General features: G+C 41.8%; 2 protein-coding genes across 3 annotated transcripts in view; one reads left to right on the top strand and one right to left on the bottom strand.

Moving 5' to 3' along the window:
- Positions 1 to 4,722: 4,722 nt before the first annotated feature.
- Positions 4,723 to 13,742, top strand: LRP2BP (LRP2 binding protein). Of its 2 annotated transcripts, none has more exons than XM_061994344.1 (7): positions 4,723 to 4,755; positions 6,551 to 6,664; positions 7,685 to 7,827; positions 7,912 to 8,017; positions 8,499 to 8,722; positions 11,560 to 11,725; positions 13,582 to 13,742. In XM_061994344.1, exons 2-7 carry the CDS (start codon positions 6,611 to 6,613, stop codon positions 13,645 to 13,647), a joined length of 759 nt encoding a protein of 252 aa, XP_061850328.1. In that variant the 5' UTR covers positions 4,723 to 4,755; positions 6,551 to 6,610; the 3' UTR covers positions 13,648 to 13,742. The 2 variants fall into 2 exon arrangements, with proteins under 2 accessions (XP_061850328.1, XP_061850329.1); XM_061994345.1 differs by lacking the exon at positions 4,723 to 4,755 and adding an exon at positions 5,132 to 5,212.
- Positions 13,743 to 14,915: 1,173 nt separating this feature from the next.
- Positions 14,916 to 24,961, bottom strand: part of SNX25 (sorting nexin 25) — a 91,204-nt gene continuing 81,158 nt past the window's right edge. Inside the window, exons 15-19 of the mRNA XM_061994339.1 lie at positions 20,581 to 20,698; positions 19,320 to 19,386; positions 17,812 to 17,993; positions 16,190 to 16,290; positions 14,916 to 15,755 (exon numbers count right to left, since the gene is read on the bottom strand). Coding sequence (XP_061850323.1) covers positions 15,681 to 15,755; positions 16,190 to 16,290; positions 17,812 to 17,993; positions 19,320 to 19,386; positions 20,581 to 20,698 — 543 coding nt within the window. The 3' untranslated portion in view covers positions 14,916 to 15,680. The remainder of the gene's footprint in view (positions 15,756 to 16,189; positions 16,291 to 17,811; positions 17,994 to 19,319; positions 19,387 to 20,580; positions 20,699 to 24,961) is intronic.

Here is a 24,961-nt window from a genome sequence, read left to right as displayed (position 1 = left end):
GCGCTCACGACTCCGCCGTGGCCGGGGCGGCGAGCTGTGGCGCCCGCCGCGCCTCGCAGGCCGCACCCGGCGGGGAAACCCCGTGGCCACAGCCCCCGGCGGCGGCACGTCCGCGGGCGGCCCCGAGCGGCCTCCCCGCGGGCGCCGGCGGCGGCCGGGACGGCCATGGCGCGCGGGGCGGCGCGGCACGTCCCTCACAGCCGCAGCCGCGGCCGCGGGGCAAGGCGGGGAGAGCGCGGGGGGCGCGGGCGCGGCCCTGAGGCGGCGGCTGCGGGAGCGGCCCCGCGCGGGAAGCGGCTCTGACAGCCTACCCTAGGGCTGGTGTGGAAAGAGAACAGCGAGGCGGACGGGGGTCTAGGAAAGAACCGACTAAAAGGAGGATTAATTTAGAATTATTCCTCCAAGGAAGCCGAAGTCCTCATAAAGGAGCCCCTGCTCTCTGCTGCCCGAGCTCTGCCTCCAGGTTAACTGAGCCTCCCGTGAACCTGCAGCCCCGGTTTGGCTGGAGCACAGGTTCCAGCACAACCATGGCCAGCCCCCGCAGGCCAGCGTGGGGGGCCGCAGGGCTCTGGGCAGCCACGCTCACGTCTCTGCTCAGAAGACACCTGCAAAAAACGAAGTCTTGTTTTCACTTCCCTCAGCACTGACTATCCCACCGAGGGTAAGCTGTACCACAGGGGCCAACGGCACAAACGACATTTCCACCTGTGGACGGGTCTGCGCTGGAAACCAGAACCAGCCTCAGCTGTACTCAAAGGCATCAAGAAGAATTGTTTGAAATCTATTTTGAACATGATGACGGTGACATTTCATGGCGGAACCTGCCTTCCTCCCCCCCCGCCCCCCGAGCTTTAGCGCTCAGTGTCCATGACTGCTGGGGAAGGCTGGGGTGGGAGAGGCGAATGCTCACCCACAGGGAAACCACAGTCCCCACCACCCACTGCTCCGAGTTTTCAAAGACAACTGCATAATGTTGTTTTGCATGGACAGCCTTTGCTCAGATTATGTTTAAAAGAAACTGCCTCTCCTTTCCATACTATAAAATCCAATTTGACGGAGGAGTCAATTACTGCCAATCATACTTCATGGTTAAAAACCTGAAGCGAGGAGCATCTTAACCCAGTGCCCAAGGTATACCGCTCTGTTTCCTTACCACTGCAGTATTTCTTCCTGTGTCAGATGCCTACATGTTTCTTATGGAAGTTACTTACAATCACTACCATAATTTCTTTTTTAAAAAAGGAAATGACAAGTTGTGGATTTGTTTTTTTTAAAAAGGCACCATTTTGATAAACAGAGTTAAGGGAAAAGAAGCCCAACAGTGTTCCTTTGGGGCATTTATAGTTCTGAAATAAATGCACAAACGTTATGGCCATTTCCTCCTGCTTCTCCTTTTGGGAAAGCATATACAAATTTTTTAAGGAGTGGAATATGAACATATATGCCATCATTTTTAAAGGTGCAGAAATACAGGTAAATAGGCAGTGTATCAATTCAGCAGAATTATTTAGGCAAATGACAGTTTCCACTTCTTATATAGAAAGAAATATGCCTGTGTAATAACCAATATTTTTTTTTCCTGAGCAGACAGCCAAGCAAATGGGCTAATAAACAAATATAATCCCTGCACTTCTACCTGTAAATTGTTAGGGATGAAATACCTCTGGTGAAATGTCAGAAATCACCACCATTGCTTGTGTAACTATACTCTTCTGAAAACACATATATCCAGAAGTAGCTTAAGACTAAATAGTCTTTGATCATCCCAGAGGTTTTTCTAAGACCTTCCCTTCCTTACGTCAGCAATTGGGTTTCAAGCTCCACCGGAGAAATCCCACCTTTCCAGCCAAACCACCTACACAAACTCACATCCTGCCAGCTGCAACTCTCTTCAAGGTCTTGCTATCAATTAGTTCTTGAGCTTTGTGTTTGTTACATTTTGCTCACCTCATTAGTGCCCGAAAAACCCTTCTGCCTCTGAATAACTGATACTTGTACTGGTTATAAACAACGACTTGGATCCATTCTATACAGCCCAGCCCAAATGCCACTTCAGGACAAGGCTTCCTGGCTGCAGCTGTTCCGGAATATACCTTGCTAAAAAATCTCTCTGTGCCTCATACCTCAGACCACACATCTTGCATAAGTACTAAGGAAGTACTAAGAGAAGGAAATTGGGAAAAAATGGTTCTAGTGAATGTGTTTAAGCAATCTGATAAACCAAGGTGTGAATCTCACACCTTCAGCATCAAAAGCAGCAAGGGTGTTAACTGCCTCTGATGAAGGGCAGCTTTCACAGACTGTTCTCCACTCTGCCCCTTGCATCAAGTAATTCATTGGTGCTTCAAGGAAAAAAAAAAAAAAAAGCTTACTTTCCTGCAGATTTCTCAGACTGCATCTTCTACACAAAGGATCAGGATGAGTTTTAGGACTTTTTTTGGCCTGTTGGAAAACATCACACAGAGCCCACAGGTTTTAACCGCACAAACCCGCAAGCACTGCTTTCCTGTTCTGACTGTTGCTTCTGTACCCGTTGCTATAGAAACGGATTACACTGCCAAAAATGGAAGGATGATAATCATCTGGGGAAAAAAAAATTAAAAAGAAGGAAGAAAAAGAAGCTGGGAGTGAAGCTAAAGATTATTTTAAAAGACATTCTCACAGCATTTTGGTATTGTATCCCTTTTAATAAGAGAGACAGCCAGAAGCCATCTCCAGAAGTGGGAACAAGGCTTTACATTTCAGGAGAAATTGGCTTCAAACTCAATTTTCCTTCCAAGTTTTATAGTATCTACATGGGGAAAACAAAAAACATTACAGCCATTTCTGATCACTGGAAGGAGTGAAGTCCCACTTGCTAGACTCAGGTTTCATGGCCTAGTGCCCTTTTAGCTGAATGGCGTTCAGAGTTGCCATTGCTTTTGCTTACAATCACTTTCTGAGGAACATTTTGCGCTTCTGCATTTAATTTGCAAGAGGACCAGCAGGTAATGGGAAAGATCTGGTGGATGTGCAAACCACAGCCTGTCCTGTCCCATCACATATTCTCACATTGCGTGGCTCCTGCCAACAGCTACAAGTGTTATCTCCACGGACACATGGCTAACAGGACACTGTCACTCCTTTCTTTTGGCAAATTATCAAATCATAGAATCATAGAATTCTTTTGATGGGAAAAGACCTTTAAGATCATCTAGGACTGTCATGTCCATCACTAAACCATGTCCCTAAGTATCACATCTATACATCTTTTAAATACCTCCAGGGATGGTAACTCCACCATCTCCTGAGGCAGCCTGATCCAATGCTTAATACCGTTCTCAGTGAAAAAGTTCTTCTTAATGTCCAGTCTTAACCTCCTCTGGCACAACTTGAGGCTGTTTCCTCTTGTCCTATCTCTTGTTACTTGGCAGAAGAGACTAAGCCCCACTTGGCTGCAACTTCCTTTCAGGTAGTTGTAGAGCAATAAAGTCTCCTCTCAGCCTCCTCTTCTCCACAATAAACATCCCCAGCTCCCTCAGCTGCTCCTCATAAGACTTGTTCTTCAGACCCTTCACCAGCTTTGTTGCCCAACTCTGGACACACTCCAGTACCTCCATGTCCTTCTTGTGGTGAGGGCCCAGAACTGGACACAGTCCTTGAGGTGCAGCCTCACCAGCACCGAGTACAAGGGGACAATCACCTCCTTGGTCTTGCTGGTCACACTATTTTTGATACAGGCCAGAATGCCATTGGCCTTCTTGACCACCTGGGCACACTGCTGGCTCACGTTCAGCCGGCTGTTGACTAACACCCCCAGGTCCTTTTCCTTTGGGCAGCTTTCCAGCCACTCACACCCAGACCTGTAGCACTTACATGGGGTTGTTGTAGCCTGGGTGCGGGACCTGACACTTGGCCTTGTTGAACCTCACACAAACGTGCCCAAACCCAAAGGGAAAATACCAACGCTACGTTCCCCATCTTCCTCTTTCGGCCCGGCAATGGCCGCGGTCGGGGCTGCGTGAGGCCCGTGACACCCAACCGCCCGCCCGCCCAACCGCCGCTTCGGCGCACAGGCCGGGCAGCCCCATACCGGCAGGGCCGCCGCGGGCTCCAGCAGCCGGCGGGGCGGGCCCGCATCCTGCCGCCCGCCCGGCCTGGCCCGGCCCCCGCCCCCGCCCCGCCCGGGAGACCGCCGGGGCGGGATGGAGCTGCGGAGCGAGCGGCTGCCGCGGGCCCGCGGCTCCCAGCCCGGTCCCCAGGTGCGAGGTAGGCCGCCGTGCCGTGCCGCGCCGTGCCGTGCCGCGCCGTGCCGTGCCGCGCCGTGGGCCGGGGCCGGGCGCGGGCGGGATCTGGCCTGAAGCGGCTGCCCGCCTCTCCGCGCCCCGGCAGGCACCGAGCACTGTCGTGCGCCGAAGGCCACGCTTTTATTCGGCTTTGCTTTTAACCTCTTCCGCGGGGAACTTAATGTTCGCAGGAGTCGCGTTGTCTCCGCTGAACTTTTTATCAAACAGCCACCTCTTAAGTCATTTAAAAAATGCAATAGAAGGGGCTCCCCACCAGCTTCAGTGCTTTAGTGGGCTCATAGATGCGGTTCCATCTGTTTTGGGAGGCACTCACACGTCCGTCTGTTTCTAAGCAGAGGAGCGCTGCCATGCTGTTTCATTTGCACACGCAGAGGAGCTGCTGGAGAGGAGAGCGGCAGGCGGAGATCCTCTGGCACGGTTTCTGAAAGGACAACTGTATTACGAAGAGGTTGTGGTTCCCTTTTTATAAGTAAATATTATAAAGCTGTCGGTTTGCAATACCATTTCATTGGAAAAAAAAACCCAAACAACAACAACAAGAGATGCCTATGCCTGTTTTTTCCCCATGAAAATAACCAAGTGTTCCCCCTAAATACTGTTTTCCTGCTCTTTCCCCAAGCATCTAGTGGTGTCTTCCAAGTGTCCCCCAACCCCAGTCTCCTAAGGAACACCAGGTAAGTAAGCAGTAGCCTTCCCTACATCGATCTTCCAAGCCCAGCAGGATATTTTTTGGCCAGCTGACTGGCCAAACACAACACACCTTGTTTTCAGTTACTGTGGTACTGTAGGTCCCTGACCCAAGACACACCTTTTATCTTTGTTTCCTACCTAGCCACCAGTTTTGATACTACTTGTTGAAACATGTTATCCTTGAGATTTCTGTCCCTGCCCACTTGAGCTACAACTGGTCGCCTGTGTATTTGAAAGTAAGTGCTCAGGGAACAGTGTATGACTGTTGCTGGAAGGTGAATTTAAACCTCCATTTCCTGTGAAATTTAGAGTAACTTAGTTATGTTGATACAGTTAGTTATTCTAGTTAGTTATATATACAGTTATTCAAATTATTTATATACAGAGTTATTCTCAGTTATTCTGACAGAGCACAAGGACCATTTCACTTATTTTCAAACGTGACGTGCCAAGGCTCGCTACTGTTTACTGTGCAGCTTGTGGCACAGTGTCAGTCAGTCTCAGGGTCTGCAGCAGGAACAGAATTAATTTACTCAGGGTTTCTGCTTTCCCTGTCCTTAATGTTTTTGTTAATTAATTGTCTGGTTTTGTCACAATCAAGACTGACTCCATGGAGCAGAAGACCTGTCCATTTCTTGGACTGTCTTGGATGTCTGTGTTATATATTGCTACCCAGCTCTAAATTTATTCTTTGAGCAGGATTTAATTCCTAGATTTTTGCACATAGGTCTGTAGCACTTAAAAATGCATGTTCTTATAGCACTGCAATTTCAGATGTTAGAAAAGATCATTGCCCAGTTGGAGCCACATGACTCCTCCTTATAGCACGGAATTCTCAGGAAAAGTGAGAGTACAGGTGCCTCCTGTACTCCTTCCTGTTCAGGAAGGACACCAGGCTCAGTTAACTGTTACATTACAGTTGTTTAACCATATATTTTTAAATACAGTTTCTTCTTTGCCTTAATGCAGAAGCAAACATGCTCCAAGATTCTTTCTTAGAAGTGAAAATATCTCTTCTGTTACAGGTGATCCCATCTTAAGAAATGTAGGGCAGACAGCTGGGTGCATGGAGGCTTCAGACATCTGAGTTTAGTCTTTGTGAAACCAGCCCTCAGCTGAGATACAAAAACAGACTCTTAAACCCTTCAAGTACAAGAATAGCTCATCTAGGTTACGGGATGTCAGGAAGAGGGCAGGGCATCCAAATTAGACTGTTATCTCCTTAAACTAAAAAGATGGCATATGGAGCGAGAGGAAGAAGAGCTGTCAGAACATCTTTTGGTTTCAGAGATGATGTTTACATACCGCTACTTATATTTGTGGGTTTTTAAAAATATCTATTAAAGCAATAAAAAGTCGTTTGAAAGTCTTAAATGCTTCCATCCTATCCAACATTCTTGTGGCTGTTGACTATTTTCTGTTTTCTGCCACTTAGATGCTTGCAAGTGTTTGTTCTTTGTTTATGAAGGAAATGCTCCAGTTACACGTCAACCCATAGAAAGTAATTACTAGAGAGTTAAGCTGCTGTACATCTCTTTTCTACTGGGTACTTCATTGTTTATTCTCTTTCCCAGGGGCTGTATGAAGAAGCATTAACACAATTTGAAAAAATCAAGGATACAGATTTTCAAGCAATGTATCAGCTTGGTGTCATGCACTATGATGGACTGGGCACAAAAGAAGATCCTGTGAGTAATCTAGCTCTACACCTTTTATTTATCTTTTAACAGTATCTGATCATTACTGAGAGCTTCTTTGCAAGCTTGATTATTTAGTTTAAGATAAACAGGTCTTTGCTTTGGAATTACTCTCACAAAGTAGAGATGCTTTCCAGCCATCATTAAAGAGAGAAGAGTTTTGAGCATATGTGTATTTATAATTTGGATTTCTGTCTTACTGCTTAGAGGACTATCAGCAGAGCAGAAAGTATTCTAGTGCTTTTTAGAGGTGGTTGGTTTGAGCTGTTATGCTGCATGCCTGTGTAATTACTGCCCTGGTTTACCTGTGAATAAACATTTCAGTACAGCTTTTTTTAATGTGGTATGAGTGGCAAAAAAAGAGAGGAATCTTTTATAAAGGATTATTGCTAGTGTATTTAAACAGGATGTCCATGCTAAATCCTAACAGTGTAAATCTTGTTTACCAAATACTGAGGAGATCCTTGAATGACACAGAGACAGCTGCTCATATGCAATGTTCCCCATTTGCTTATTTAATGTTATCACTTTTTGTCCATTATGAATCTAAGGTATTTTTAGTGGAGGAACTTCAGAGCTATTGTGTCACTGCCCTCTGTTAAGGTTGTTTTATGAGTTCAGATACATCATGCAATATGGAAAAGATTACAGAAGTCTAAAACTGAAAATGTAGCAAGTTTAGGATGTGACATTCTTTGATGTAGGCACAAGAACATCTTTGAGAAAATTTTTATCAACAAGGAAGAGTAATATAATATCAAATAAATATGTCTAAGGAAATGTTTCACATTGAAACTATGCTGGAGTAAAAAATCTAGGGGCTGTCTAATAACTAAGGATCGATTCTGCTTTGGGACAACAGTGTTCTCCAGACTGTCCTACAATGGTTTTCCTCAGCCTTTCCTCACAGGGGAAAAAACTACTTGTCTTGCAGAAGTCAGTGGATTCTCAAGTTCTTTATTTCATCCTCTTCCCACTATGAATATAACAACTGAAATATCTCAATTTTAGGAAAAGGGAGTGGAATACATGAAGAAAATACTGGACTCTGATTCCCCAAAAGCAAGACACTTGAAGTTTGCAGCTGCCTACAATCTCGGCAGAGCGTATTATGAAGGATGTGGTGTGAAGCAGTCAACTGAAGAGGCAGAAAGGTAACAGCAGTCAGTAATCTCCCCAGTGAGTAGATCCTCAGATGATGCGTGTCACTTAAACTTTCTTTGTCCCCGTTTTCTTAGGTTATGGCTTATTGCTGCAGACCATGGGAACCCAAAAGCAAGCGTGAAGGCTCAGAGTACTTTGGGAATGCTTTATTCCGTGTCAGTTCTAAAAGATCTGAAGAAGGTAAAGCCCATTTGTACAAGTTCCAATTATTTCTGAATTCCACAGAAAGAGCACAGCAACACATTTGACTGTATTACAGTAAAAAACTGTATTTAAAGTACTGCTAAGCATTATCATCCATTTAAGCCCCTAGGATCAGATGGCCAGAATCCCTCCTTTTGGCCCACCTGAAACTGCCACATGAGATGTCTTTTTTTCATGGTTTTTTTTTTTTTTCTGTTTTAATTGGGACTCTAGGGGAGAAGGATATAATAGATTACAGTTTGTCAGCCTTGGTACCCTTCAGAAATCAACCAGGTGTCACTGACTGACAGCTCAGACAGTAAACTGATGCAGGTTTAAAAGCTTCACAAAGAACCTGCATATTTTTACGTATATGCCCTTGGTACAGGCTGGTTAATGTAAAAGCTTTTATGGAAACTATGCAAAAAAAAAGCAGTGGCAGTAAATACGTATTCCTACCTTTGTGCCTCTTGCTTAGGCCTTTTTCTGGCATTCGGAAGCATGTGGCAATGGAAACTTGGAATCACAGGGAGCACTTGGTGTTATGTATCTTTATGGACAAGGTATACGTCAAAACACTAAGGCTGCTTTGGAGTGTTTGCAAGAAGCAGCTGAACGTGGAAACATCTATGCTCAAGGCCATCTTGTGGAATATTATTACAACAGAAAATTTTACTCAACGGCTGCTGCAGTAGCCAAAAGGTGAAGTTAATTTCTCTTTATTTTTTATTTTAGTTCTTCATGTAAGGCCATAGAACTTGGATTCAAATGGTTAAGTTCATACTCTCATCTCTCAAACTCAAGAAACATTTGAGATAATGAATTGCAAGACCTCATCCTTAAAGAGGGAATAGCAAATCACACACAAAATTAATACTATAAGGTTCTCAATTATTCAAGTACAGTTAGAACCATTCTTTCTGGTCCTGTGAAGCAAACCAGCCTTGAACTAGACTCTCGAGTAGACCAAGCAGGCACTCACACTCAACCCTGCCTCCTCCCATCATCTCAGTCCACAATCTGCTCTGGGCTCCTGCCTTCACCAATGCCTTTTCAACCCCTGCAAAAACTCTTCCATTTTCTACATCCCCCATCTCAGCGTGGTTTCCACCCACTGCCTTCCAGCCCATTATTTCCTTGTGCTGTAGCTCAACAGGCTTTGGTCTAGTTCCACGTCCTGTACAGGACAGTGGTGGGATGCTGCAGTAAACACTGAGCAGCACAGCCCAGGACCTAGGAGTAGGTGCTGCACAGTACCAAATTATCACCCTTCAGCTTCTCATCAGCTGCCGCTCAAGGGACTGCATACTATACAGGTGTTGTTAAGCTATAAAACAGGCACCTGCAGGCTGGTGTAGAGGCAGTGTCTGACCCACAGCTGGGCAATCTCCACCGGCCCTTCCACAGCTATCACAGGGGGCTTGCTCCTCTACCTGCATACTATGGAATGGTTTGTGTACTGCAAAAACAGCAACTTCTGGTACAGGCTGCAATATTAAACAAAGCAAACCTGGATCAAGCATCTGTACTTTGAATTAGTCACAGAGGAGGAAGGCAATGCTGGTACCAGTTCTATAGCTGCTGAACAGCACATTTCTGTGACAAACCTCCAGAGCTGGCCAGATACGTTAGAGAAGTTTAATCTGTCAACCAGATTATTAACTTGCTGGAAACAAGCTGCAGAGACACTGACTACTTGCACAAGTCCCACAAAACAGCATTCGTGGTTTTTGTTGTGCGTTTATGAAGCTGCTGCTACTGCCCTGCAGTAAACAAGAAGCTGCACCCTGTACACCCCAGCAGAGCAGTACCTCCGGTAATTTAGTTCAGCAATGAACACTGTTTGCTATACTCACTACTGAACAGGATTGTTTTCTCTCTGAACTGCTGCTTTTCTGTCTCTTGAACTGCAAGTAGATTGATAGCTATTCAAGTCTGGTCTAGCTTGTCTTGCTTTGAAAGCATCTCCTCCAGTCAATGCTGCACATCAATTATTTGGACAAGTAAACAATACACTTTATCAGCTGCAATTGTGATTGCAGAGAATAGCTATGAAATCCCTTACCACAGCCAGAAAAGACAACTTCCAAACCAAAAGATACTTGCCACCATACTTCAGAGTTCTACTTAACTAGGATTGTAGTTGGCCTTGAGGCAAAAATCTCACCAGCACCATTTCTGCTACAATTTGTTTGTTCTCCTTTGTTACACCAACTACACAACGTATTACTTAGTGTACAAACATACAAACATTATGTGACTACCTACAGTATAGCCTTGACTAATATTTGGAGTTTGGGTTAGCTGCTGCTGCTGCTTCAGTTTTGTTACCTCATACAGTTCTACTTACCCATTGCTGTGGTATGTTCTTGAAGCCAACTGTGCTGAACTAGATTTTTTGCCTGATTTGATTGGGTGTTATTTGCATCAGCATCCCACTGTGTATCTTTTGGAAAGGAAGGCAAAAATGCTATATATCAGGAAAGAGAAAAGAGGTAATAGGTTATTGATACTATATTTGAAATAGTAAGTCTTTAGGGTTTTTTTCTCTTGTGTTACTATATTTGTTAATGGGACCAAACTAGGGGGGAGAACATTGCTCTCAACACATTGAAGTGATTTATTGGGTGTTGACTTGCAGAGGGTTAGTTCAGAACAGTTTTTTGTAAACACTGATTCATAGGGAGTAGCTAAAAACTGGAAAGACTTGTGCTTTCCTTTCATTTTTCTGTCAAAGCTGTGACTTTTTGACACAACAAAAACCGAAATGTGTGAAGAAGCATTTAATTAGTGTTTGTTATCAGGAAAGGATTTGGGGCCCCAGGGTTTCAGTTTTAAGACTAACAGCCTGAGAGTTAGAACAATGTTCACTTTGTTCCTCTGACTCTTAAAACGGTTCTTAGTAAAAGCAACATGCTGAAAACAAGGACAGCAAGCAGACAGATGCACATAGAAGAAAAGAATTGTAAGCACTTGTCCTAAGTGGGTCTTATAACCTGAGGGTCTCAAGAATGTCCAAGACCTCTAGATTACTATGATTTGCCACTATCCCAGTAAGAACTTTGAATTTTAGAATCATAGAACCATGAAATGGTTTGGGTTGGCCCTTTCAAGGTCATCTACTTCCAACCCCACTGCTGTGGGCAGAGACATCTTCCACTAGATATGGCTGCTCAACAATATCAAATAAGAGCTTTGCCTTTCTCCCACATGTGTATTCATTTTTAATACATATATTTAATATAATTATAGATAATTTTATATATAATAGGGAAAGTAGCACAAAACATGCTGCTTTTTGTAACTAGTATAACTACAGTGAAAGTGGCTGCAAAAGTAGATACTTGTTTGCTATTTAATAAGACTAACTTCAAATCAGAGACAGGAGAATCCTCATCAGGCTGCTGAACATATGTAGGTTTCAGCTTCCTCTGGGTAATGATGCAAATGGAAAGGAGGCATGGTTGAGTCATATACAGGTAACTTAAATTATTGCATGGATAACAGGAACTGACCTCATGCTGTAAATTCCACACCAGGGCTACAGCAAGTGATGACATTGAGATGCTGGCAAAGGTGACCAACTGTCTTCCTAAGTATGTAGCCAAGGGGGCTGCCATGGCTGCTTTCTACTTGGCCAGGTGCCTCCAGCGTGGCCTGGGTGTACAGCAAGATCAAGCTGCTGCCAAAAAGTACTATTCTATGGTAAGTTGGGAAAGTCTTACCAACTAATTTATATCTCAGGAAGCTGAGGGATACCTTGGATTTGAGTCTTTAAATTTGCTACTTGGTTAAAGACTCCAAGATTATTTATATTAAAAAAATAGTCACTGAATCAGAATGGTAGGGGTTGTGACCTTTACAGATCATCTGTGGAAGAAAATGCAGAGTAATAGAAATACATTGAAAATTACTAAAAATTACTAAAGATGATATGATCTGCCCACTTGCTTAAGGAAACACCACAACAAATTCTGTGATAATCGCCGCCTCTGAGAGCTTAGTAACTTGCACAATAAATCAGCTAAACGATTTGAGTAATTTCATCCCCAAATGCTTTGCTATCTGTCATTCTCTCAAACAGGAAAATCACAGGTTTTTGTCTCTACTTTAGACTCTTTTAACAATTACAGCCTTCAATAAAAATACTTAAATAATTCATAACTGTTTGTTATGCTTATGTTTACATTTCCAGTAGTAACTGAGGATCTACTGATTCCCAGGGGAAAACACAGGTCATATTTTTAAGTTCAAAGGTTGAAGTAAGATTTATTGCTTGAGGAAAAACGTTCAATAATGGCTTCTAGAAGATGAGTTTACTAAATAACACCAGTGACACCTAAAGGTTCACTCAAGGGAAGACGATTATGCCAACTGAAGGGAGCGTAGTGAGACCGGATCTGTGCTTCAGAGACACTCTGTGATTTCTGTGCACATGGAGACCATTTGTTTCTGCAAGTAGAATACTCTGATGTCCAGCTCAGTGCAATCCAAAACAATGGAGAGTTATGTAGATAAATTGTCAAATAACAATTGTTGTGGCTCCTTACTCAGGGAAGCCACAGATACCAGAGGCCTAGCTGAGCAGGTCTTCCTCAGAATACATATATTTTAAACATTTTGTTTCCTGCTGTGAAAAGTGTTCTAGAGGACGTGACGAGGAGGAGATCAGAAAAGGAATATAAGCTGGGGTGTTAGGAACACTGTAGCCAATAGTCCTAGTTAAGTCTGAAGGCAAGGGCCCATCAGGATTACCGTGTTGCATGCCTTTGTGCCAGTACAGCCCTTGCCCCTGTCTTCCTTCAGGTCTAGTGTAACCACCACAACAGAAAGAAAATTAGAACGTTTGCTCATCATTCTGTAGCTGCACATCTGAGACTCATCAAGGAATGTCACCAGATTCTTAGCATAAAGAGCTAATTTCTATTGACTGGTGCCATGCATTTCTACATCAACCACAAAAGAGAAGGAACAGAAAATAAACAAGGAAGCTACCTGAAGCAATAACTTCAGAACAAGTAAAAGGCGAGGGTTGTGGGTGTGTTCAGTTTCTTTTGTACCTGGAAAATTACTCTCTGTTAACTGGACAATAACACCCAATCAAAATGGAAACTGAGTTTGCTTGTTTAACTACCTGCTCAGGTGTGATTTTGGCCTACCATTCTTAGCTCCAGTCAGCTTTGAAAGAGATGGGAAAGAAGTCAGGGTTTCCACAGGCAGTGGGTACTGTACAGATGATGGAAGTGAATGAAACAGATCCAGCCTGTAATCAGCTTTCTCTACGACTGTGGAGCCAGCACATGCCGTAACAACAAACACAATAAAAAATTAAACCCAAGCCTAATACTGCAGTCAAGTATGCTTATTGTAAATACTGAATTATTCTTACATGGCATCACAAACAGGGATTTAAAGCTGAAGATATTAACTCTTTAATATTTTAACAAGTTGATTATCTCAGATAATGTCAACAAAACTTAATGATCTTATTAATGTTATATTGACAACATATAATGTTGTTTTAGCTATCAAGTAGAACTCCCTATTCTTTGTTTTCAAAGGCGTGCCTTCTGGATCCTGCTGTTGCTTCTGACCTTGAACTGGCAGCAAATCTTGGGAGAATTTAGTGTTTCCTTTGTGACTGGTATATAAACGTATTTCCTACAGTAAAACATCTTTAAGCTCGTGAAATCAGACTGTTGATCCCTTACTACTGCTTGCTTTTCAGCTTTCTATAGATTATTATTTAAAGCAGTGTACTGATTCTTTTTTACCTAAAAAAAACCCCTCTCACACTCAACTAAGATGAGGCAAAGGCAGACATTTTGTAATGGTGCTGAAGACTTAAGGTTTAAGAACATAGTGCTGAGGCAGATGTCCCATCTTCTTTGTGGCATACTGCTATATAGCACCCAAATGAAACCAAAACCAAATAAAAACGTTTCTGTCCATTTCTGCATTTTCAGTATTTAAACATTAAATTTTAATACTCTGAAAAGCTTGAACTCAAACTTGTCCAGTTTTCACATGCAACCCACTCACTGGTCACGACCATTTTACATCTTGACCTTCGTTAGTGGTGTGTATATTTTTGCAAGCTTTTCTAATGCATCTAGATCTACTTGGGCGTCTTGAAACATTTTACTCTTAGACTGCAGAGACTCAAAGTTGGAAACTGGCCTGTATGACACTAAGCTTTACAGTTCAAACCATGTCAACATCCAAAAGTAGAAAATGTCACTCAGAGAGCTATGGAAAAACCCCATTAGTATGGAAACATTCAACAATCATGTCCTCTACATGAGGCGTGTTCTCCTCTGTCCTCCTTCATATCACCTTTACATTGCCTCTGCATTAGAAATAGTTGAATTGGCTAGGAGTGTGTATGTCTGAGCAATGTCATGCTGAATCTTCTATCAAAAGACACTTTGATTCACCACTAGCAAATTTTGCTGATTGCTATGGTAAGCCTGCATATTTCTAAATACCTGTTTTCTTGTAAAACTGTATGTGCAGAATTTGGCTTGCTTCTTAGGACTCTGCTGTGTCTTGAAAAACTTCATGAAAGAGTTGGAACAGAAGGATGGTTGTTACTAAAAACAGTGAATTAAATACAGCATGTGGAGTTTGGGTACCTTACGATGTAGCCAGTCACAACTGCAAGTTGTTCTTCTAAGAGCACAACTGTACTGAATTTAAAAGAAAGTCCTGAGTGTCACCTAGGGATTTTTGATGATGTTTAATTATTTAGATGTGCATTAAGACCATATTTACATATCTTTACATAAATTAAAAAAAACCACTGAAGACAATTTTCCTTCCTTGTATAAAATAAGGGAAAGATTTGAAGGTTGTTTGAAGTCAGGGTATTGGAATAAAACAGCCCTGAGTAATATCAGGGAAGTTATTAGAATGGTTTAATTAAGTGTCTACTTCATCATTCATAGAAGCAATTCATAAGCACTAATCTCTGAGCTAACATTGAACACAGGCATTCTGTAAGGACACACCAGTTTACAATACGTATTTTCGACACAGACTTCAAAGTAACGTAAATACTCCTTATGAAATCAGTGCTGCCAAACTCATTCATTAGTTGTCAGTACATCCTCAGGATCAAGTACCGCAGTCCAGTTGGGTTATTTATTGCTTACAAATGCCTCAAACTATGGGAAATCTTTGGTAAAAACAAAACTGATAAAATTTTCACAATAGCTTTACATGTAGTATTGCACAACAAGGCTTCTTCAATACACAAGAAAAAAAGGAATGCTCAGATCCTCAGTGAGGAGTTTAGAACTGTACAACATTCATTAGTTTACCACTATAAGCAAAATTGCTTTTCATAAATGTTTAAAATATTTTCTGGTTTCTTTGAGCTTATATGAACATTTATTTTTCAATCTATATTTGAAACAGAAGAGTAGTCAAATAGAACAATTTAAATAAAAATTGGCAACTATACAGCATCGTTTTGTCTACCCTACTACAGCATCAGATCTTTTCAAGTCTGTTTACTTCACAAAAAAAACTCAAGAGGAACAAAAAATGCTAAAAATAATCATAGTCCTCAGCCCTCTATGGAAAAGAGGAAAATAAGTTTCATGTCTATTATTGGACATAGACATTTCTCTAGTGGTCCAATTGTGCAGATTCAAACCTAAGTGGCATTAAGCTGCTCTAAATGAGCTCTTAGCTCAGGACACAGTTCAGTCAGCAGCAGTTCCAGCAAAACCTGTAAAACACAAGAGAGTTAAAGATGAGCACAGGAGCCAAATGAGCATTTCTTTCTGTCACATTTAGAGCATCAAAGCTACGGCAAGCACATAAGGTCCCTCTAATCATCACTTGTGCAATTACTTTTCCTTCATCCCAAAGCATGTTTGTGGAATATGAGAATACGAAAGATATGAAAGGCAATATGGGAAATGAAAGAAGGCAAGTGCCACAGGCAGCTGCTTCCAGACAGGGATATCCCACCCCATCTAAGCAGGTGCTGTACTTTTCTATTTATTTATCTTTATGATTTAAAAAGTTACTTGCACATTGAACAACAGTCCAATGTAAATCACTGCAAAAAACACACACCCCAGGCTTTAATACTAAGTGAGCAGAGCTCAGCAATTAATAGGATTATAAAGTTAAAAGGCCACTCTTCTGGTTACTCACATAGAGTAGATGCTTGTTAGCCTTTCTTTCTTGCAACGCATTGAACACTTTCACTACACCATGACGGGCATTTTGTTGTCCAACAAGACTCTGCAGAGTATCTGCAACAAACATTACTTCAGCTTGTATTGTTTCAATCATGCTAGGCAAAACCTCCAGCTAACACTATTACCCTTAAAGGAGGGGAAACAAACCCACAGCCTTGGCTACAAGATACACAGTCACCATTCACCACTCTTTTAAAAACACACAGGTAACTTAGGTCACAGGTTAAAAAGACACCCTTATTCTCAAGTTCCCCAAGTTAAATTACAGCATATGCACCTCAATTAGAGCATTTTAGGTGTTTTAACATGATCTATGGTATGCCTTTTTGGTAATTCACCTTGCAAAGTCTCATCTTGTATGTTATTAAGCCATTCGCTTAAATTGCGCCTTCAGCCACGAAGACATAATTCCTACAACAGTTAAAGCACATTTGGCACTTTAATTGCCTCTCAATCTTTACAGAAGATACTTCCCACAAAAATTTTCTTATCTGCTTACTGAGTCAATCATTTCAATTTTGGATTACATTAGAGAAGTGATCCACTGCTTCATCGTTAAAGTGCATTCAGCTACGTCCTGATGTTACCTCTCCAAATCAGAAACGAACAAACAAGACGACAAACTGACTATGGAAGGCTAGGTAAGGTGTGTGAGTATGTAACAGAGAGTAAATGGAGGTTTGTTTACACATCAAATGATGAATATATTACATGCATAGCTGTTGCTATTTTTGCAGCAGTTGACTGAGCAGCCTAATGCATGGGAGTGTATGAGATATCTCTGTGGAGCCATAAAATAGTTCATTAAAGTACATTCTATTCAGATGGAGGGAAGGGAAAAAGTATTCAAGCTACATGTAAGTGCATTTCCAAGGCCTAAATGGAATGATTTCTGTTCTTCCTAGTTAAATGTCTTTGTGTTTACATGATATCTGAAGATTCAGAGCTATGGAGCTGGATAACCTGTGCGGTGAATAGGACATGGTGGAGGATCTCAGAACAGTGCCCAGAAAACCACATGCTGAAGAGGAAGCTGCTTGGGCTTGGGGTGTCAGGGCAGGCAAAGGGAAGTACTGGAAACTCCACTCAATCTAGGGTGCTTCTGTCCAGTCTGCAGGTGTCTCTAACATTCAGTGCCCTGAAACCTCTTATCAGAAATAGACAGCAACACACAACGCTGATGGCGTGGGCAGACCTCCCTCTTCAATTTTAAATGTAAGAGGACAAAGTAATTGGGGTGGTGTCACTCTCCCTATTTATCAAGTATTTCCACGGAGTAGAACCACTGCTATTTGCTCCTGAGAACCAGCATGGAGAGTCTTGGCTTAACGTAGGTATTATGTACAAAAGTACAGCAATACTGGAATTTGCATCCACAATAATACCCAAACCCATGCCCTTTACCAGATAGACAGGAGAGGCAACAAAAAAGGCCAGAAATATATTTATTTATGTAAACAACTATGCCTTACAACTCTACAGAAAATACCTAAAATGCATCAGAATAGTATTTGATTGAACAGTTTCCTTACTAGTTACTTAACCTGTGATTCAGCAGAATGAAAGTGATCTCACCTGGAATGTTTTCAAGTAGTTTTTGCTGTGCTCTCTGTTTTGTCTCTTGCTTTTGTTCGTCGCTCTTGGCTCTCGGTGGCGGAGCTAACTTTCCATTTGGCCAAAAAGCATCTCGAAACACACCAATGTAGTAAACGAGCATTGCTTCACTAAACATCCAGTGTACTGTGTCACGGATTTGCCTGTAAAGAAGTGTAGAAGGGAACACATCAGAGCTGGTCTTTCACATTTTATGCAGATTTATTCTTTTTACTCCTGAAAGTAAAAAGAAAGTAGTAGAAAGTAGCAAAAAGTAGCGGAGAGCAAAGAAAGTAGTAAGCAGCAGAAGCAAGGCTTGTTTTCACATCATTAACCCAATGTCTCTGAGCTGATTTCACCAGCATCACAGCAAGTTGTATTCAGCTCTGGGTGCTCTGCGAACTAGGTCAGTCCAGACACCTGACCAAGATGTGGAGAAGGCTACGTTTCCATGTAATCCACAAACATGTATTACAAATTAGAAGTACTACACTAAAATGTGTACATATTTTGAGGATGGGCAGTACAAAGGCTCTACTGGGTAAAGACGTAAAAATCATCTAACTAATTGTAGTGAGCTCCAAACTAGTGGCACACAGGTGTGCCTGGGGGGATAAAGGAAGTTTCGATAAAGGCGCAGTAAGATCCCTCACAGATACCAACAGCACATTATGAAGGGTTTACAAAGAGAGACAGCAGCCTCCCCCTGCAGTTGGTGGTGCTCACTGTAGCCTGAAACAGCAGAAAGAGCCCAAGGAAGACAGCAGACCATCCCTTTACCAGGTGCAAACTGCCTAACTTCCCATCACTTCTTGTCCAATTTACTGCTACGTAACATACGTGAGAGGTTTTAAAACCCTTACTGGCACATGCAGATCTAGTCACTGTCTAGATGAGGGAACAGCCTGTTTTGCTGTAGAACACTTTTCCAAAATTCCTCTGACCTATGATACAGCTTTCCACATGATAAGTGTGCACAGACACGTACACATGTACAGGTTTCATCTTATCAATTAATGGTTCTCATCATGTATAAACATTATTTCAAGTCACTTCAGACAAGTATGTATTTGGTTTGGAAGAAACTACTTAAAAACGAAACCCAGTTTCACATCTAGCAAAAATGGGATTTCATGATAAAGCACAAACTAATAAAAACCATTCACAGCTAGGCTGCTCAGGAAAAGAAGATAGCAAGTCATATTTTTAATATGTGTGTGTATATATAAATAATTAAATCCTATGAAATACTGAGCTCTTCCAAAATCAAAGCCCAACGTGGGAGAAAAAATAAGGAAAAAGATAATTCACATATCTGTGTCTCCTCTAACTAACATAACATATTTGCAAATTAGGCTATGGAAAACAAATGCAGGTTATCATACACAACAGAATGTCCAGATTATTTTTTTAACAATTCTGCTTTCAGCCTTTTTTTCCCCCTCTAATCTAACAGCAACTCAGGTTTGGTTAAAGTAACAGCTACTTACTTGTTGATAGTTCTTCCAAAAGTGACTTGTACTAGTGCAATTAATGTTTTCCTTACCCACTTGAACACTAGAACAATGAAAAGAGATAGAAAATGAAGAGCAAGAGGTTAATAACATCAGGGAACCCACCAAAAACTTCCCCCTAAAAACCACCAACCCACCCCTACAGCAAACATATCTGTTGTTGCATTCCTTTATAAGATGTCACTGATTGTATGTGGATCTCATGTTTCCTGACTGCTTTCCCTGTACTGTCTGTGATACAGTTTTTAAATCTTGTGGATTACATAAATATATCTCTAAGATGCATTTGCAGTTTGTGCCATAAACTTCTATGTTTAAGAATATTACAAGCTTTCTGAGCCATACAGCTACTACTCATAATCCTTTTTCTACTAGAAAATAGAAAACCCCTCGAAATTGACACCCCTCTCATACCTATGGGTAATGTTGTTCATATGGCAGCAGCATTGAAATTCTGAAAACATCTTCACTCAAATAAACCATGCAGTTAGCTTTTGATTTCAAATAAAGGAACCAAATGTGACTGCTCCCCAGTAATTACGGGTTAATCTTTCTTTCATGCTGTTCATCAGCACGAGAAGGTCTATATTTGGAAGATACATCTGCCATTTTTGGAAGGTGCTGCATTTTCTAATACTAACCCTGTAAATAATTTTCTAGAGCATCAAATGCGGCTGCAAATTCAAACAGAAACAAAAGTAGGGGTTTTTTTATTACCATCAGTCAGTTATGTAAAGGAGGATGTAAAAAAAATCTAGTACTGAAAGATGCCACCACTCTAGCATCTCTTCCACCATACAAATTGCAGAACTGAAATGCATACTTAAAACGGACATTAAAATCATATTGCTCTGCCAATGACACGTTGTGTAATAAAGCCATCTTTCCTTCTTCACAACTCATACATTCTAACATGCAGCCATTTACAGAAAACGTGGGTTTGTACTTTTCTAGGTTTTCCAGATTTGTTTTTAAATGGAAAACTCAAGAATATTGAATGCAAACGCTCTCCCCTCCCAGTCACATTTTTACTACCACATTATAGTGGAATTTTACTTTTGAATGAAAGCACCAAAGTTATGAATTACTGAAGAACAGCTCTGTTACAAATAAACTACCTACACAGATTGCAAGAACGTTTCCACTTAGTGAAAAAGCAGAAAAATACTAATTACAAAGTGCCCAAGAGTTTTCGGCCAAGAGATTCCACTAGCAAATAAACAGGTTTACAGCTTACTTCCTCGCAGCTCAAAAATCTCTCCAATCAGCATGAAACATGGTTCAGCAAGAGAGTCCCTTTTCCCATCCACCTCTTCTCCATAGTCTGACAGGTCACTATCTTCTTCCGTTTCTTCCTAGGAAGATAGACACACAACATGGAAATCACTGCAGTTCCCCATCCCTCTTCCAGAAGGAAGTAGGTGAGAGATGTAAGGAGGAGATGGCACTCAGATGTGCAAAGCAACCGCAAAGCCTCCCCTGACACAACACCCACCAAGGACATCCAGGATGGGGAGTCAGGCAGCTGGAGGTGTTTGCAATGCAAGCAGCCAGGGAGAAAGGGAGAGAATCTGGTTCGTATAAGTAGTTGGCTCCCCTGGAGAGCTGATGGTGCTTGCACAGCTGAAGCCACTCAATGGGATCAGCCACCAGCAAGTTGTCCTTGTACTAAGCCAGGAATAAAACCCATTAACAAGTATCAGTCCCAGGCAGAAACACAATTACAGAATCACAGAATCTCAAGGGCTGGAATGGACTTTGAAAGACCACCTAATCCAAACTCTCTGTCAGAGTGGTGACACTGAGTGACCTTAGGATGCCCAAGCTCAGGGTACTGAAGGGAGTATTCAGAATAGACTCACAGGAGTGAGTCTGAACTGCTTCGGTTTTAGTGGTGTCATTTACTGAAGAATGAAGAGCAGACAGCAGATTGTTTCTCAGTATCATGAAGACCTGCTTCAGCATCAGGATCACAGGACTTTCCATTCCTGATGGCAGCCAGCATATCCCTTTGCTCTCCTGGATCTGCCCCTGTCCAATTGTGCTTAGTGCAAGGCCACAGTATGGGAGACTGCACTCCCCTACACCATGGACGTCTGTTTCAGTTCCCCCAGGCTCTGGTTCAGGATGGCCAGAATGGTGTGCAGACACATCTTGCTTCAGCCAGTGTCTTCCTTTGCCTTCCCTTCTTTCTTATCATTCCATCATCTAATAACATCTTTTACTTTCCCCCCTCCCAATCATCTAGTCAAACCCGCTTCATGGCTCTATTTCTTTTGCGTTATTTTGGTGTCTTGCTTGGCACTGTTGTCATGGTCACAACTTTTCAGTCATCAATTTCAGTTGCCTGTCATTTGCACCCTGCTAGGCAAAGAGTACCCCACAGTATCTCAGCTGTACATCACTTTGTGTTGCTCCTTCCTCACACCCTCCCAATCCCATCTAAAACCCATTATTGACTTTGGGTACATTTCCAGTCCCTGAATTTTCTCCAGGCATATTCCAACACTTATCTTCCCACATCACATGTGGCATTTCCTCTAGCACTGCTCAAGATGCTGCTCCTCTCCTTATTACCAGAAAAAAACAAAAGAAAAAAACCTCCCAGTACTGAAGTGTACTGTAAATACCCACATAGACTCCCCTGTTCACCAGCTTCCACAGCTTGATGAGTCCTCAGCTATTACAGTGTTCTGCTAATGTCAGGCTAAGATGTGACCGAGGGCAGGGAACAAAAAGCCACACTGTACTGACAAGGTAGAAATGACAAAAAAATCACAAAAATTATTACCTATCTTGCCACACAGGCACACAAATTCACTGATGATGAAGAGCCTTCTCCAGAGACACAGTCTAGAACAAACTCCAGTCCTGCTCACCATCTTCCTCTGGTCAACAGGCTTCTTAGCCCTTCATTATTTTAATTATGCTTTATTTAATTGTTGACAGTAGACATCATTCCATATTTGCATTAAGAATTTGGGCAACAGAACAGAAAATAAGCTCACTGAATTTGCAGGTAATGTTATTGAAATTGTTGTTGAGCCTCCAGAGTGTAGTTTGATAAAGACAGATGCAAAGCTGCAATAACTCGCTGTGTAAATGCAGGAAATTAAACAACCAATACTGGTAAGACTACAGAAAGAGATTCCATGGCCATACTGCTCTGGAAAAGGCAAGGGCCATACCATGATGTTTAAGCACAAATATTGTTTATATGACATATAAACATATAGATATAAAAATTATTTTCATACATGAGAACAGAGAAACCCTTGGGGAATGTCACATTTCAAATTTTAGTCACCACATTTACAAGAAAAATACGGATGACTGGATAAGTCCACAGCAAAACCCTAAGAACTAAACAAAACAAAACCTAACAAAAACCAAGGAAAAACTGGGGCTGCTCAGTCTAAGAAAAACAAGAATACAGACAAAAAGGAAAATAGTGACTCCTGCTAACTGAGATTATCCTAACCCAAACTGTTCTGCGCTTGCTGCAGACAGGACAAGAGCTAGCTGGCTAAAGAGTCACAGAATCACACAATCTTAAGGGTTGGAAGGCATGTTGAAAGCTCATCTAGTCCAATCCCCCTGCCAGAGCAGGTCACACAGGAACTTGTCCAAGTGGGTTTTGAGTGTCTCCAGAGAAAGAGACTCAACGACTCATCTGGGCAGCCTGTTCCAGTGCTCCAGCACCCTCACAGTGAAGAAGTTTTTCCTTATGTTTCTTTGGAACCTCTTATGTTTCAGCTTGTACCCCTTGCCCCTTGTCCTATCATTGGCCATCACTGAGAAGAGCCTGGCTCCATCCTCTTGACACAAGTCCTTTACGTATTTGTAAACGTTAATGAGGTCACCCCTCGGTCTCCTCCGAGCTAGAGAGCCTCAGCCTCTCATAATAAGAGAGATGATCCACTCCTTTCATCATCTTGGTGTCCCTGTGCTGGACTCTCTCCCACATCCCTGTCCTTCTTGAACTGAGGGGGTCAAAACTGGACACAATATTCCAGATGTGGTCTCACAAGGGCAGAGTAGAGCAGGAGAAGAACCTTTCTAGACCTACTGCCCACATCCCTTCTAATACATCCCAGGATCCCATTGGCCTTCTTGGCCACAGGGGCACATGGCTGGCTCATGGTCATCCTGCCATCCACCAGGACCCCCAGGTCCCTTTTCCTCTGTACTACTCTCTAAAGGAGATTTAAGCTAGAAAGGAAGAAAAAGTTTCTAACCATGAAGATAGATGAGAATTGGGATAGAGAACATAAGTTATCAGAGGTTCAAAAACACATCAGACAAATGTGTACCAAAAATTTTACCAGCAGAGTTGAGTCTGCTTCAAGCAGCAGGGTAAATCAAATGATCTCTCTAAGGTCCCAGTTCTATTTTTCTGCTGTTCAGTGGCTCCCTTATTTAGAAAATGTAATGAGGAGTGTATATTCTTACACTCCAGTGCATTTTCTGTCCATTAACACTTCATAAACCTAAAAGCCCTTCCTCTAGACCATATCAATGTCATTTTTTTCTCTGATTTGGTTTTGGTCTTGAGAGCTAAGAAATATGTTCTAAAGCTAGCCCTGTCTAAGGAGCTGTATATTTAAGAGATCTGAAATTGCCACAATATCTAATCCTCAAAACAGCACTCACGATAATACAGTTGTTCTTACACATATTTGGAAAATGTGAGATGAGACGTAAAAAGCAAAGAGAGACAGAGTTGTACAAGAGCAGTCTCTTCTACAAAGTCCAAAATACTAACTAAACCAGGAATTCTTAGTTACAAAGAGAATACAACTGTTAACAGCTTTGTAATGTGTGGTTTAACACAACTAACTTCATTAAGGACCTTGTACCAAATGGTTTAATCCTAATTTAACCGCTTTTAGACATTATATAAAATGCTAAGACTGAGCTGATCTAAAGCATACACTGAAAAATAAGGTTGATCTCAGATCACCTCACAACTTCTCTCCCTGTACTTAATTTTATCATTATTTTTAAACTAGAACAAATGTTTGCCATACTGATTCAGAGGCTCTAATAGCTTCTTATACTCACTCCGTATTCTGTTATTTCATCTTACGTTTAAGCTTAGGGAAGGAAGAAAGAGGAGAGGGAAGATGGATGTGAAATGAGATGGTCTTTGACTGTATTTGCACAGTGCACGGTGTAACATAGTCTAGGCAAAGTTATCCTTATAGTCCCATAAGTAACAGGTAAGAAATAGTATTAAATTTAAAATGAGTAAGAAGCAGACACATTCTCTGGGCATTTTTTTTGCCGTATTTCATTCAGTTTCACAGTAGCAGTTGCTTACGTTCTGCTTCATGTCTCTCTCTCTCCTCTCTCTCACGCACTCTCATTACAAACTCCCTCTCTTTCTCCTGTATTTCCTAACTGTATCCTCCTAGACAATCACATAATACAATATACATGCAGTCTGGCTTTTATACTGAGGATGTTTCTCAATTAGATAGAAGAATACAAACAGCTTTATGCTTCTAGGCTTTTATGCTACCTAACAGTCACTTTAGTGAAGACACTTGTCTTTTTGAGATCACAGTAAAAAGTTTAAAATGAGTTAATCAAACTTTCTGTATATTTTTTTTACT

The sequence above is a fragment of the Colius striatus genome, chromosome 3 (assembly GCF_028858725.1).
Source record: "Colius striatus isolate bColStr4 chromosome 3, bColStr4.1.hap1, whole genome shotgun sequence".
Lineage (NCBI taxonomy): Eukaryota > Metazoa > Chordata > Aves > Coliiformes > Coliidae > Colius > Colius striatus.
Note: the sequence above shows the minus strand (reverse complement) of the source record. Positions and strands in the feature narration are given on the sequence as shown.

Bases quoted from the DNA above. Each gene is read 5' to 3' on its own strand.
- LRP2BP (XM_061994344.1), top strand. From the start codon at position 6,611: ATGTATCAGCTTGGTGTCATGCACTATGATGGACTGGGCACAAAAGAA. The intron at 6,665-7,684 runs GTGAGTAATCTA...TCTCAATTTTAG, and splicing joins TGGGCACAAAAGAAGATCCT to GAAAAGGGAGTGGAATACAT. The intron at 8,723-11,559 runs GTGAAGTTAATT...ATTCCACACCAG, and splicing joins GCTGCTGCAGTAGCCAAAAG to GGCTACAGCAAGTGATGACA.